At 49.2% G+C, this 12840-nt stretch overlaps 1 protein-coding gene across 3 annotated transcripts in view; it reads right to left on the reverse strand.

Annotated features, from left to right (window-relative positions):
• Positions 1–12840, reverse strand: part of FBXO10 (F-box protein 10) — a 69204-nt gene that overhangs the window by 16655 nt on the left and 39709 nt on the right. Inside the window, exons 3-5 of one of the 3 annotated variants that reach the window (XM_079926202.1) lie at positions 10315–10484; positions 6426–7247; positions 1798–1947 (exon numbers count right to left, since the gene is read on the reverse strand). In XM_079926202.1, the coding sequence (XP_079782328.1) occupies positions 1798–1947; positions 6426–7247; positions 10315–10347 (1005 nt within the window). In that variant the 5' untranslated portion in view covers positions 10348–10484. Of the gene's footprint in view, positions 1–1797; positions 1948–6425; positions 7248–10314; positions 10906–12840 lie in introns of all 3 variants that reach the window. The other 2 variants (XM_079926201.1, XM_079926200.1) reach the window with 2 other exon arrangements.

Raw genomic sequence — 12840 nt, forward strand, 5'->3', positions numbered from 1 at the left:
AGTCCCCAAAACACACGATCATTGGCTAGGCCATGTCATCCCAGGGCGCCCACCTCTCAGAAGGGGGCAGTGCCCCAGTACATGGGAACTTTGGCTAAGCGCAGTCCCAAGGGGCCACCCAGGGAAGGAGTGGGTCACTGGCTTCTAGTCTCCCCTTCTCATTTGGGGGGGACCTGTGGAAGGTACAGCCCCAGGGAGCTTAGGTGTCCCATGAGGCATGAGGTCACCAGGTGTACGAGCTATAATGACCCTTGGAGATTTTCATACCGTGCAAATGGGAAACAGGCCCAGGGTCATATAGTATGTTTGTGGCAGGGCCGGATCTGAAACCTAGTTTTTCTGTTTCCCAGTCAGTTAGTTGCTTTTGAACAGTGATGAAAATTTTAGGTTATAATAAATTATAATAAAATTGTTTCACTCTGATTGCTAATTTATAGCCTAAATACAATCCTATATTTAAACCAAAAAGCTAGCTGTTTCTCTTCCAAAATTATTTAATGGAAACACAGTTCTAGTTTGCTTTAAAGTGTTTCATGCTGCAAGCTCTCCTATTCTTACTCACTTTTCAGATTTTCCCCTGAAGGATTTGGCAGACTCACCAGAGCAACCGCTGCCTACAGAAGTCCCTCACAGGGTTGAAAAGCACAGGGAGAGAGGTGTAAGCAATGGTATTTCTATCCTGCACTGTTTCACAAAGGCAGATAATACTCCCTTCCCCCTCCACCTGCTAAACTGTCCTGCCCCCCCATCCCTGGGACGGCAAACTCCTCTCATCTCTCTGGCAACAGTGGCAATAATTTCCTGTCAAGGCCATGCATCAAATATCAGTTGCATGGCAGAAAGAGTGAGAGGAAGGGGCTGGCAGAGGACACTGGCCAGGCACGTCTCTTGAAATATAGTTAAGAACTTGCCTTTCTCTGCATTTGCAAGGGCAGTCTAGATATACTGGGTTAAGAACATCCACCCTGAGTCAGACTGCCTGGATTCAAAGGCCAGCGCTAGCACTACATGTGTGATTTAGGGCAAGGTCCCTAGCGTCTTTGTGCCTCCATGTCTTCACCTATGAAATGGGAATAATAATAATTCTATCTCACAGGGTTGTGTAAGAGTTAAACCATGATTAAATAAATATATACCAAGTGCTTACAACAGTATCTGGCATATAATAAGCACTATGTATAGGATGGATATTATTTTTCCAAGCCCATAAAAAGTCCACTATGTTTCTCAATTTCTGGGAAACCTGTCTCTCAGAGAAGGCTGGAGCAAAACTATGGGGCAGGTCTTTCATGTCACTGGTCTCACATTCTAGGATTTTAAGTGGTTTTCACACTGGCTAAGATCAAACTCACTATGGCCTCACGATAGCCACGAAACAAGTTATCTTCAGAATAAATATCCTACGTGTCCTTTTAATAGTAAAGAATGAACTAATTTGGTGTTTTACTTTTGATCCAAGTGTCTTTCACGGCAGACATATCTTTATTCTTACCGAACTCAAAGCCCACAAGAGCATATCAGGGCTGAGGGAGGGAAGGCCCTGTGAATTTCCCTGTCTATCCAGTCCTCCTCCTTGCTAGGGGAGACTGCAGGGACGTACGTGACTTATGCAAAGTCACTCTCAATACATGGAGAAAGAGACCCAGAGTCACAAGGACACACAGAGAAAAGGGCAGGAACTACCTGCAAACAGGAAGCAACAGAAATTCAAGATGGCAACATTTGCTTAAACATCCTCAGAAAAGGTTTCTGAGTACCAAGAGCCACCCTGAAAGGGCAAGAAGATGGAGGAAGTACCAGAATGAGAGGGTTGGACTTTTTCCGGATGTCTACGCCGGCCTCCGCGTTGTCATAAATGTTGTTGCCGGCGATCAGGCCTCCGCCCTCCAAGCGAAGAAAGATGCCTGATGCTCTGCAGTGGTGAATGTGGTTCCTGAGCATGATGATCTAGGCAGAGGAGAGAGAGCCATTCATTTTCCTGTCACAAAGGTATTTTAAAAAACTGCTTGGGGAATACCTGAGTCTTCCTTCCCGTCTGGTCTGTGCAGTTCTACCTGATGCCAGACCAGCCACTCTCCGCCGTGTGCTCACAAGGACTGAGCCATTTCCGTGTCCTTCCTGGCTTTGCCCTACAGGCACTGCACCAACCTCACGCCAGTTCTTTACTAAAACCTGGATGGAAGCCTGGCTCTGAGCTCCACATTCACAGCCTCTGAGCAGGATAAATAACTGGATGACGGCATGGAAAGGACGCTTGGAGAAGGTGGGATTTAGTGATCTGCAAACTCTACATGCAGTGCAGTTACATGAAGATTTCCAGTGGTCCAAGGGCACAGCTACTTTGAATGGAATCGAGTGCCAGATCCACCACTTCCGCACACACCTTTGCTGAACTTCACCTGCCTGAGGAAGCACCTGAGGGTAAAGTACCTCGTAGGCTGTCCTCTCCCACCTTCCCTTTTGCTTTCCACTTTTAAGACAAATATCCATTCTTGCCCACTTTGCATCTCTTTTGCTGTATTATTATCCTGGGGTGGAAAAACCAATGGAACTCCAAGCTAAGAGACAATTGCAAGTGTTGGTATAAGATAAAGAAGCCTCTTTAAAACAAGGTACCATAACTCAGTAAACAGCTTATTAAGGGGATGCACTGCCACTTACATTCTCTTTTTAGCAATACTAAAAATCTAGAATACATATTGTTTTAAACAACTATGTATTAACAATGAAATGTACTACGTTAAGGTAAATTGTGTACTAACAATAAACACTGTACTACATTAGGATAAAACTCTGGGAGGGGTAAAGTATAATGGAAGTACAATTTCAAGGAGAAGCTTTCTGCTTAGAATGGGGAAAGTTGGAAAGAGCATTGCTCCCACACTTACAACAAGAAGATACAAAAACGTAACCTTTTTTGAATCCATCAGCGAGCTGAGGTTGCAGGACAACCAACTAGCCTGGAATCTAAGGGAAATAGGCACCTTCAAGGACACGAGATGTGAGTACTTGTTTGTCTGAAAAGACACAGATGCCATACTGGCCAGTAAGAAGAGTTCAGCTAACCGTTTCCATGAACTGTTAAAGGCCAGCTGTTAACTAGTGAGAGCACAGAAGCCCCGGGAGCAGCTGCATCTATTCACTTCTCCATGGACCTCGCCAGGTGCTCATGGAGAAAGACCGAGGGCAGGACGAGAGACAGGAGACAGCCTACCTCCTGGTGGGCGCTTGGGGGAAAGTACAGCCACTGTGGGAAAAGCACTAAGCCCCTCCTGTCCCAAAGAACAAGCCTTAAGCAGCTGGGGGAAGGGCAGCAAACCATGTGGCTCTCAAGGGAGGGAACAGAAAATCAATAAACCCTTTACCCCTCAGGGAGGTGGGAGGAAAATATCTTGGGCCTCGATCATTAGAGCCCCCCTAGTGCTGAGGGGTGAGGCAGGACCACTGAAAAGGGCCTAGTGCCAAGGTCCTAAATCCACCGACACAGCACTTTCCTAAGACTAAGGATAAATGCAGACACGAGAGGCTCCCTATCACCCACTGTGCCACAAGGCTGGCCAGCCAGAGCCATGGCAGTGGCCTGCTGCTGGGAGGGGCAAGAGCACGGAGGAGCAGATGCAAAGGGAAGAACTAAAACAGAAAAGTCCACTGGCAAACCAGCCAAAGTAATGCAGGAGGAATCAGGAGCCTGTGGTTCACTGAAGGTAATTGTAACAACAAAATCCAAGCGTCACAAAAGAGGCATGCCCATTCCCACACATAAACACCATTTACCTCTGTCTCCACCGTCTATACAAGATACCTCACTTCCAACTAAAAATTACCAGATACCCAAAGAAGCAAGAAAAAAAAATCATGGTCAGTGATACTTTTCTTCATTCCCTCTGCCAGCCTCTACCCTCTCGGGAATGTTCTGGAGGGCAGAGGTAGGGCGGTTGCCCTCTGGCCACTGGATCAAGGGCTTGCTCCTGGCCACAGGGACCAGCTCAGTAAGCCAGCACTCCCGCCCACAGCTCCCCACTTGTATTAATGCCATTTGATATATGTGTTCCCAGAAGCTGCGTACTCATGAGACACCATGGGTTGTTTTAGTCAAAAGCCAGCCAAAATCAGCTTTTCAGGTTCCTTTTTGGAGACTCACTAGGAACAGCTGGCTGCACAATTCCTGCCACAAGTTCCCTGGGGACAACAGTTCCAGAGGGCTACAACGAAAGCTGTTTAACTTTTTGTCTCTCCTTGTCCATGACTCCAATTACCACCTGCTCCCAAGTCTGCATGTCAGGGCACATCTCTCTTCAAAGCTCCAGCCCCCCGTAACCAGATGGCACCTCTGCCTGATGTCACTGATGCTCCAAACTCAACGTGCCCACAACTGCACTCAGCATCTTTCTCTCCACATCCTAGCCTTCTCGGCTTCTCAGTTCCTGCCTTTGCCTCAGCCACTCACACCAGAAATCTAGGCCACATAACCTCGACCACTCCCCTCCCGAGGTTCTCCTCGCCACCTCTCCAGACTGCCCTGTTCCTCCTCTCCATGTACGGACCCTAATTATCCACTGCCCCGCACTGACTGTGTCTCCAGTCTTGTTCCCCTCCACTCCATTCCACACAAAGCTGACAGAAGGAGCTTTCCAAATGTGGATCTGACCACAATTCTCTGCTTCAAATCTTTCAGTGTGTTCCCACTGCCCTCAAGACAATTCCCATCTCTCTGACGAGACACCTGCCCCTGAGCTGACTGACTCTTGCTGACTAGCCCTCACCTCACGCTCTGGCTGTTGAGGTTACTTGCGACTCCCTGAGTGTCCTGCGTCCTATGTCTGGGCCTTCCCGCATGCCTCCTTTGCCTCACAGCTTCACCCTGCCAACTCCTAGTCTTCCTAGACAGCTTGGCCAGGCACCAGTCCTCCGGGAAAGATTTTTTTTTAAGTCTTAAAAAACACCAAACACATTTATGGAGTACTTGCTATGCACCAGACACACTGCTAAGCACTTTATATATATATATATGCATATATATGACCTCAGTCAATCCTCACCACACCTTGGAGTAGATAGTATCATTAGTCCAAAGGGCATATAGCTAATAAGGGGCAGAGCCTGAATTTGACTCAGAAGCCACACTCTTACTAACCATGCAAGGAGGAAAGCCCTCCTTGAGGGCTCACTCCAGATCCTTTCATTGTGGTCCCCCTGAGAGCAAAGCTGTCACCCACCCCTTTTATTTGACCTTTATCTTTTATTCTCTGTTCATAGCACAGTTTTATATTGTGTTTCCAGGGTAACACCACCTGAAATCCTCTTTGGAAATGGGTAAAATACAATTAAGATGCAATTGCTATTAATCATTCTAGAAGCCTTCAGAGACCTGCAAGACTCACATGTGACATCTGTACAGTGCCCTTCAGTTTTCTAAGTGCTTTGCCAATATTATGGCACTGGATCCTCACAAACCCCCAGTCGAAGAAGTGGGGCAGTATTTCCATTTCACATGAGAGGAAGGTAACGTTCACAGTGAATTAGAGGAGAAGTGAGACTCAAACCTAGGAGCTATGTCATGCTTCCGTCTAAAAGGCCATGTCTTTCCTTTTAGAAGCCTCTCCCATCCTGAGCTGTTACTGTCCTGTGGTGCCTGAGGGGGTTGCAGGTACAAGGCGCTGATGGCATGCAGAGCAGGATGATCCATTCTTAGTATGAAGTCCATACATCTCAACGGGGCTTTCTAGGCCCTGGGCAACGTGGATTCTGCTTACCTCCCCTGCTCATTTTCCAGCGGTCCCCACCACACTGCTGAACTTGGCCTCACATCCAGGCCCCAGCACAGGATGTCTGCTGCCTGAACCCTCACTGTGCACCTCCTTTTCACCACACGCAGCCCATTTTCCTTGGTTCTCCTCGCCTCATCCTACTCAACTTAGACATCTCCTCGTCTGGGAAGCCTTCTCAACTACCCACACAGTTTGGATCACAGGCAGCGATCACGTCTCCCAAAATTATCCTGCATCCAGGCTAAAGAGCCCTTGTTCCTTCTACTGGGAGTTGGGTGACATATTTGAGAAGCAGCATAACATAGAGAAAGGAGGTGGAAGACCTGGGTTCTAGTCCCCATTCTGTTTGGCCTCTAACCTGCTGTGTGATCCTGAGTGAGTCACCTTCCTCCCTAGGCCTATTTCCTCTTCTGTAAAATGGGAAGAATAGTTTCTGCCTCATCCAAATCAGATGACGGACATGAGGCAAGTGTGTGTTGTAAGATTAAAAGATGATTTTTTTAAAAAATGCATACTAGCACCATCCAAGCCCTCCTGCGTACAGCCCCTGAAGCCCTCTCACCACTCCAAAATCATGTTCCTTGTGACCCAGCGAGGCCTCATGGGTCTGTACAGTAAGCCTTATGACAGCACCTTGTTATTATGTATACATCGCACCTTGCTATTATGTATACATCGCACCGCATAAGTCAGGTTCCGGAAGATGTTTCCTTCCATCTTGGCTCGGCCATAAGAGCAAACGAAGACGCCTCCCTTCCCGTCCCGGAACAGGCACTTGCGGATGAGGCAGCCCTGCACAGAGCTGGCCAGCGCCATGGCCTCCCTGTCCTTCTGCAGCTCCTGGTGTAGTGAGTTCAGCACCAGGCAGCTGGGCAGCTGGATGGATGCTCCCGGCAGTGGTGGGCCCAAAAAGGAGCCCCCTAGAACCGGCCGCGGTCCCTGCACTTGGTAGGACAGTCTGTACGTGAGCTGGTCCTCATCCTCATCCTCACCGCTGGGACTCAGGCCTCCGTCGCTGCTGTCTGGGGTCCGGGCCACCCTTTCCCCATCGCTGCCCACCTCTGCCTCCTGTGAGCCAGCCTTGGGGGAGCCAGTTGCTGGGCTGGTAGGGCTCTGGCTACCCTCAATGACAATGCCACAGGTTCTTGGGCTCCAGGCCTGGTCCCTGCTTTCCAGGTCCAAGGACATTAAAGAGTCAGAGTCCTCTGTTGGGAGCACGCTGGGAGAGGACCTGATAAGCCCTAAGAGATGCGTGTAGGCCCAGTTGTTCTCTGAGGATGGGTGGCCCTCAACAGTCACAGAGTTGTTTTCACTGCCCACAAATTCACAGTTTTCCAGGACACACAGGGGCACATTGTGCAGAAAGACATGGGTGTTTTTGAAGGTGCAAAACTTCACTTGGCAGGTGCCCGGGCCATGGACCTGGATGTGTCCATTCTCAAAGTTGCAGTTGTCAAACTGGACGTGACCTGAAGTTGTCTGGGGAACGAAAGAGAGAAAGTGGGTGTAACAGGGGTAAGATCTGTTTTGCTAGTCAGAGCTCTAACTGTTCCGTAAGGGGATGGCACCTGGAAAGGCCATCTGTCCTGCTGGTCATGTTCCCTTCCCCACAGGGCAAGGGTCCTGCCAGCCCCAGGAGGAACCAGGAGCTGCTGTGCATCAGAAGGAGGATCATTCGGAGCTGCCTTCCCTCCCCTCCTTCCAATCCCAAAGGGCAGGAGACAAGAGTGGAAACGGATAATGGCAGAAAAGTTCACTTTCTGGAGCAGGGCCCTTCCCCAAACCCTCAAATCTCAAGTAAATTCCACCAGTGCTCATGAAGCGCTTAATGAGAATAAAGAGTTTGGTGTGGGGGGTGGGAGGTAACATGGAGAAGGCGGAAGATGCTGAATGCTCAGAGGGATGCTACGTGAAATGGAATTGACTCAATACTGGAGATGAACCAGGAGACGGTCGCTCAAGGGAGAAATGATGAGGGAGAGCTTTGGATTCTCACAAACACAGGAACTGGCTGGGATGTGAGCCCAACTTTACCAAGCCCTCTGATGGGTGAGGGTCCCACGTGGTGTCTCGGTTACACGGAGACTGTGTCCCACCAGGTGGTGTTCCTCCGGGTCTCTCCTTCCAAAGCACTATCCCTTCATTCGAATCCTCCCTTGGCCCTGCGAGCCTGCCTCCACCTGAGCCTGCAGCCCTGAGGTTCACCACATAGGCCAGTCTGGAGTGCGGAGTCAGGACAGAGCTGGGCAAAGCCAGAGGGCTGACAGAGGCCAGGGTGGGCCAGGAGGGGCTGAGCTCTGCTGGGGCTGGACCAGCAGTGGGAGGCCCAGACACAGGTGCTGGGAAAGTCTGCGTGGGAACTGGTGCTGGTGCAGAACTACGGCAGGAGACAGCAGGCCACGTCCCTAAAGAGGGGGACAAGGTGTACTGCCGTGACCGGGTGAGTGCCCTGAGCAGTGGCTAAGAGTGCGGGCTCTGGGGGTCCAGCTGCAGGGCCCAGCTCCCAGCTCTGCCTCTTCCAGGTGTGTTATCTTGGATAAACACATCACTTCTCTAAGCCTCAGTTTCTCTGTCTGCAACACGGGGCTCACGAACTAACAAAGCACCAGGCACAGAGCCATGCACAAAGCTGGCACGTGAGAAAAGCCAGCTGTTATCATCTGGGGTCAAGGGACGTGGAGAGCAGAGAGTTCTCTGGGGTGGGGGTACTACTCAGCCCTACGGAACAGCCCACCTGAGACCCTCAGCCTTCCAGGCCTGACGGAGAAGACCAGCCACTCTGCATTCCTGAAAAAGAGCTGCTTCTGGATTCCACACCAAGCTCCATGAGATGTACTTGAACCATAAAATGAGGTAGTAGTGTCTCATGATCCCACTTAGTAATCCCTGGACAATTTTACATTCTCTAGCAGTGACCTCCCTTGAGAGCTTGTCCCAGAACTTAACTCCCCTTAACCTCTCTAGTTCTTCCCTATGGCTAACCTAACTTTTTCTTGCTGCAGTTTAAGTCTATTTTCTCTTACTTGGTCCTCTCTGTAGAAAAACCCTGGCTCTCTAGAGACGCAGAGTCATTGCTAGAGTTCTCCTCAGAAGTCATAAAAAACGGCTGTGAAGTCACCCTGGCCTTTGCATTTTTCAGGCAAGGTCATCCTAGCCCCCTGTCCTGCTTTTACTTAAAAGACAAGCATGGACTGAGCACTAATATATGCCAAGCACAAAGCCAGATGGTGGGCTGGGCTACAAGGTCTACGGCCAGGACCCACCCCTTGAGGATCTGCAGCTGCACTTGTGAGGGGGAAGTGGAGGCTGAAGAATAAATGACTATGAAATGTGGAAGGTATGGAAACGAACCGTTCTTCCAGATCTGCAGATGAGCACAGAAGGACTCCATCGGTTCTTCTGAAATGTTCTAAGTAGCGAACAGCCTTTTAAGCTTCCAGGGAATGCAGAACAATGTAATTTCAAAAGGGGTTAGACTCAAAGGCCTGGATTTGAGTTCTAACCTCACTAATTATCCACTTGAGAAAGTTACTCAGCATCTCTGAGCCTCAGTGTCCCTCATCTGCAAAATGGGGACACACCTACTCTGTCTACCACAACTGTTTGTTGTGGGGATCAAATGAGGCCACAGATGGAAAGTCACCTATCTTATCATTACAGGCTTTGGACCCTACCTCTGTCCCTTACAAAGTCTGAGACCCTTGCTGAGGCTCCATCTGCTCATCAATAAAGCCAGCTGACACTGCCCATCTTAATCATGGCTGTAAAGCACGTGGCTGGCAAAGAGTAAGTGCATCATAAGTGACTGGTGGCATAATGATCATTACGAACGTGAGAGACAATTTGGTTGTTATTGGTAGAACAGTGGCAATATAATTTTTGTTGACTAGGTACAAAATCCATGTATCACAATCAGTTTCTAGGTAATGCAGCTCCTGGCGGTCTATAGCTATTAGCTCTAGACTGTTCTGCCAGAAGCTACCAACATCCCAACACATGCTTTTCTTTGGAAACAACTGCTCTGTTCCTAGAAGGAATGTGTTCTCCTGATATTTCCTGACCCTCTCTCCAGTCAGCCTTGGCAAAAGCCTGACCTTCCTTGACCCTCTGCAGAGTGGGGCTAATGTGCTGAAGGTCACTGGCCTGCAGAGCCCCCCTCTTTGGCCATCTCTCTGGGAACGCTGTCTGTTCTCTGCTTCCTGTCACCATGTGGCATGTGGCATGCTCCCGGAACCTGGCTGCTCTACCTGTGGTCCCAGTTGGTCCAGGTTGGAAAGGAAGAAGTACAAAGCAATTTTGGCCTCCAGTGCAAGGCTCATTTTTTTAAGTACAGCTTTTTCAGGAATAAAGCAGAATATTGATCTCTACTGATCCCTGTGCCTCTTTCTCAACTGGTGCAGAACTCACAGGAGTGTGTTATAGGACTAATGACTGAACTCTCTCTCTTTTTCTAATTCCAACAAAAAAAGGGTTACAAACCCACTGAGAAGAGGGCAAGGCCCAGGGTCAGGCCGGGAGAGGCTATCCATCTGAGGTAGACACCCACCTTAAACATGAAGGGTGAGAACCAGGCTGGCATGAAGACGAGGTTGCACAGGCGTGTGGTTGAGCACTGCTGGTCAATGCTGGCTAGCAGGGCCACTTCGCCCAACTTCCCGTGGCCTACGATCTCCACAGGCACCTTCAGGATAATTTCACCTTGCTCTTCGTGCAGACCTGGGAACAGCAGGATTCGGTCAAATAGGCTGGACATGGCCAGGGCACTGCCTAGGCTGTGAAACTCATGGCCTGGCCCGACACTCAGGGTACGACGTGTCCTCCTCCGGCGAAACAGAGAAAAGCAGACAGAGGTCTCCAAGATCGCAGCATTCTTGGTCCACATCTTGGAGGCAAGGTAATGCTGCTTGAAGGCCTCCCTCCAAGACTCAGGTTCCACATCAGGCTGGTTGGGCCAGTTGGGGTGGCGGCACTCAGTGTAGCCCAGATACAGCTGCCGCCAGCGAGTCCTATCAAGACTGAGGATCAGTTCATACCAGGCCCTGCACACTAGGCTGCAACGGCCCAAGTCGGGAAGGGGCAAGTAGGCTAAGATCATGCGCCACAGCTCCAGGGGGAGGCTGCCAGCCTCCATCGTCACCTGGGAGACAGACACAGAACAAAAGAGTTTTTGTCTACGCTGCTTACAGTCCCCCTTCTTAAAATATCCCCTGCCTTCTGACCCCAGGGGTGAACAGGCACCTAGGCCCAGCCAATCACAGGACTCCACCCACTGAGTCAGAATCGTTCCCTGGGATTTTTCTACCTGCAATCAGCAGGGAAAACTTTCTTTTCTCTTAAAGACACTATAAAGATATGACCTAGTTTAGACTAGGTTTAGTTTGGACTAATACAGAGGGAACCCACCTTTGGCTGTTACTGTCCTAGAGCTCTCTCTACTCATCACGGATCAAATCCTCATGGGAGGCAACCTCAGGAAAACTGCTGCTGAGGTTTCTGGTCCTGGCTCTGCCACTGGTTACTCATGTAACCCTAGTGTCCCAAGCATCTACTGGGCTAGCTGCCCAACCATCTGCTCCCATGATTTTTTTGGGGAAAATATCCCTCCCCCCACCAACAGTTTACACCACTTGCTTATAGAGGTAGGGCTTTCCGCAGCCCTGTGTGTGGAATAACACTACCCAGACCCCTGGCTGCAAATGACTGGACTCTGGATGGTTCCACTGGGCCACTGAGATCTTTAGGGGAATGTGAGTTGCAATTCTAGAATCAGATTGACTTCTTTCCTGAATGGAGGGGAATGAGTGGCTTGTTTCCTAAGCTATAAACTCAGGAACAGTTGTTGGTGACCATTTTCTCTGGGGGCAGGGGAGGGTGGAAGCAGAAGAAGCTGGTCTGCATTGAGAGGAGGATGAATGAGAGGCACAGAAAAAAGCAGAGAAAAGGGCAGAAACAAGGGGCATCCCAGTGTTTCTCCAGCACTGCAGGTCACAGTTCCAGTCTACTCTCAAAGCTCAGCTCCATCCTTGCCTTTTGAATCCCTTCAGCTACCTCTGTACTCTTCTAGCAAATTCTCCTTTTTGCCTAAGCTGGCTTCACTGCATTTCTGTTGTTTACACCTAGTTTAAGCTCTATCAGTGTCAGTTTCCCCACCTAAAAAACAAGGCAGCTGAATTAGATGACCTAGAGCAACTTCCAAGTCTGAACCCTGTAAGGTCTCTAGACAACTAGAAACTAAAACTGGAAACAGGGCCGACTCCATCACTGACTTTAATAATCAAGTTGTCCACCTCTCCAGGGCCTTAGTTTTCCCCTCAATTTTATAAAAATGATGATCAAACTTGTCAGCCATTAGCCCCAAGAAGGCTAAAAACACAGATGTGTGATTACATCTGATAGAAATTCTAAGCCTCCTCCAGACAGGTATGGCTTTAACTCTACAGATTAGTATCAGAGCCCAGATATGCAGGTTCTTCCATCATGATCACCCAGTGAGGCTTTATGAAGTTCTCAGTAGCACTGGAGAAGAACTGGCTCTGGACTGGTAAGCATGATGTAGAGAGGAAAGAAAGGCTGGGCTCCTGATACTGCAACTGCCCCAGGCAAATGCAATTTTACTCATGGTGGTTTCTGTGACACCCGTGTCTCCTGTTCCTCATCCCTTCTTTAGCTACACCTTCCCAGCCTTTTAAGGAGAAGAATGTTTTTCTATCCCTTCTCTAACCATTCTCTAGCTAAGTGATCACATTCGTTCCCTTGATTTCAATTACCAGTGTAAATTCAGGATCTCAGAATCTGAATTTCCAGCCCCTGCTGTCTCTTTCAAGCTCCGTACATGAATACCCAATTGCTGGCCAGACGTTTCTACCTGAAGGTTCCACAGACACTAAAAACTCAGCATCATATCCAAAATGGAACCTCACCTTCCAATTTAGGCCATGACAGAATTCCTAGAACTGGATTCTCCTGCCTGCCACAAACAAGGCAACAGAATCCATGCTCTCAGGCACTGAATAGCAAGCCACAAAGGACTGGGATCTTAGAGAGCAAGGAAACAGGAGGAAAGTGCATGACT

Source organism: Stenella coeruleoalba (assembly GCF_951394435.1).
Source record: "Stenella coeruleoalba genome assembly, chromosome: 7".
NCBI lineage: Eukaryota > Metazoa > Chordata > Mammalia > Artiodactyla > Delphinidae > Stenella > Stenella coeruleoalba.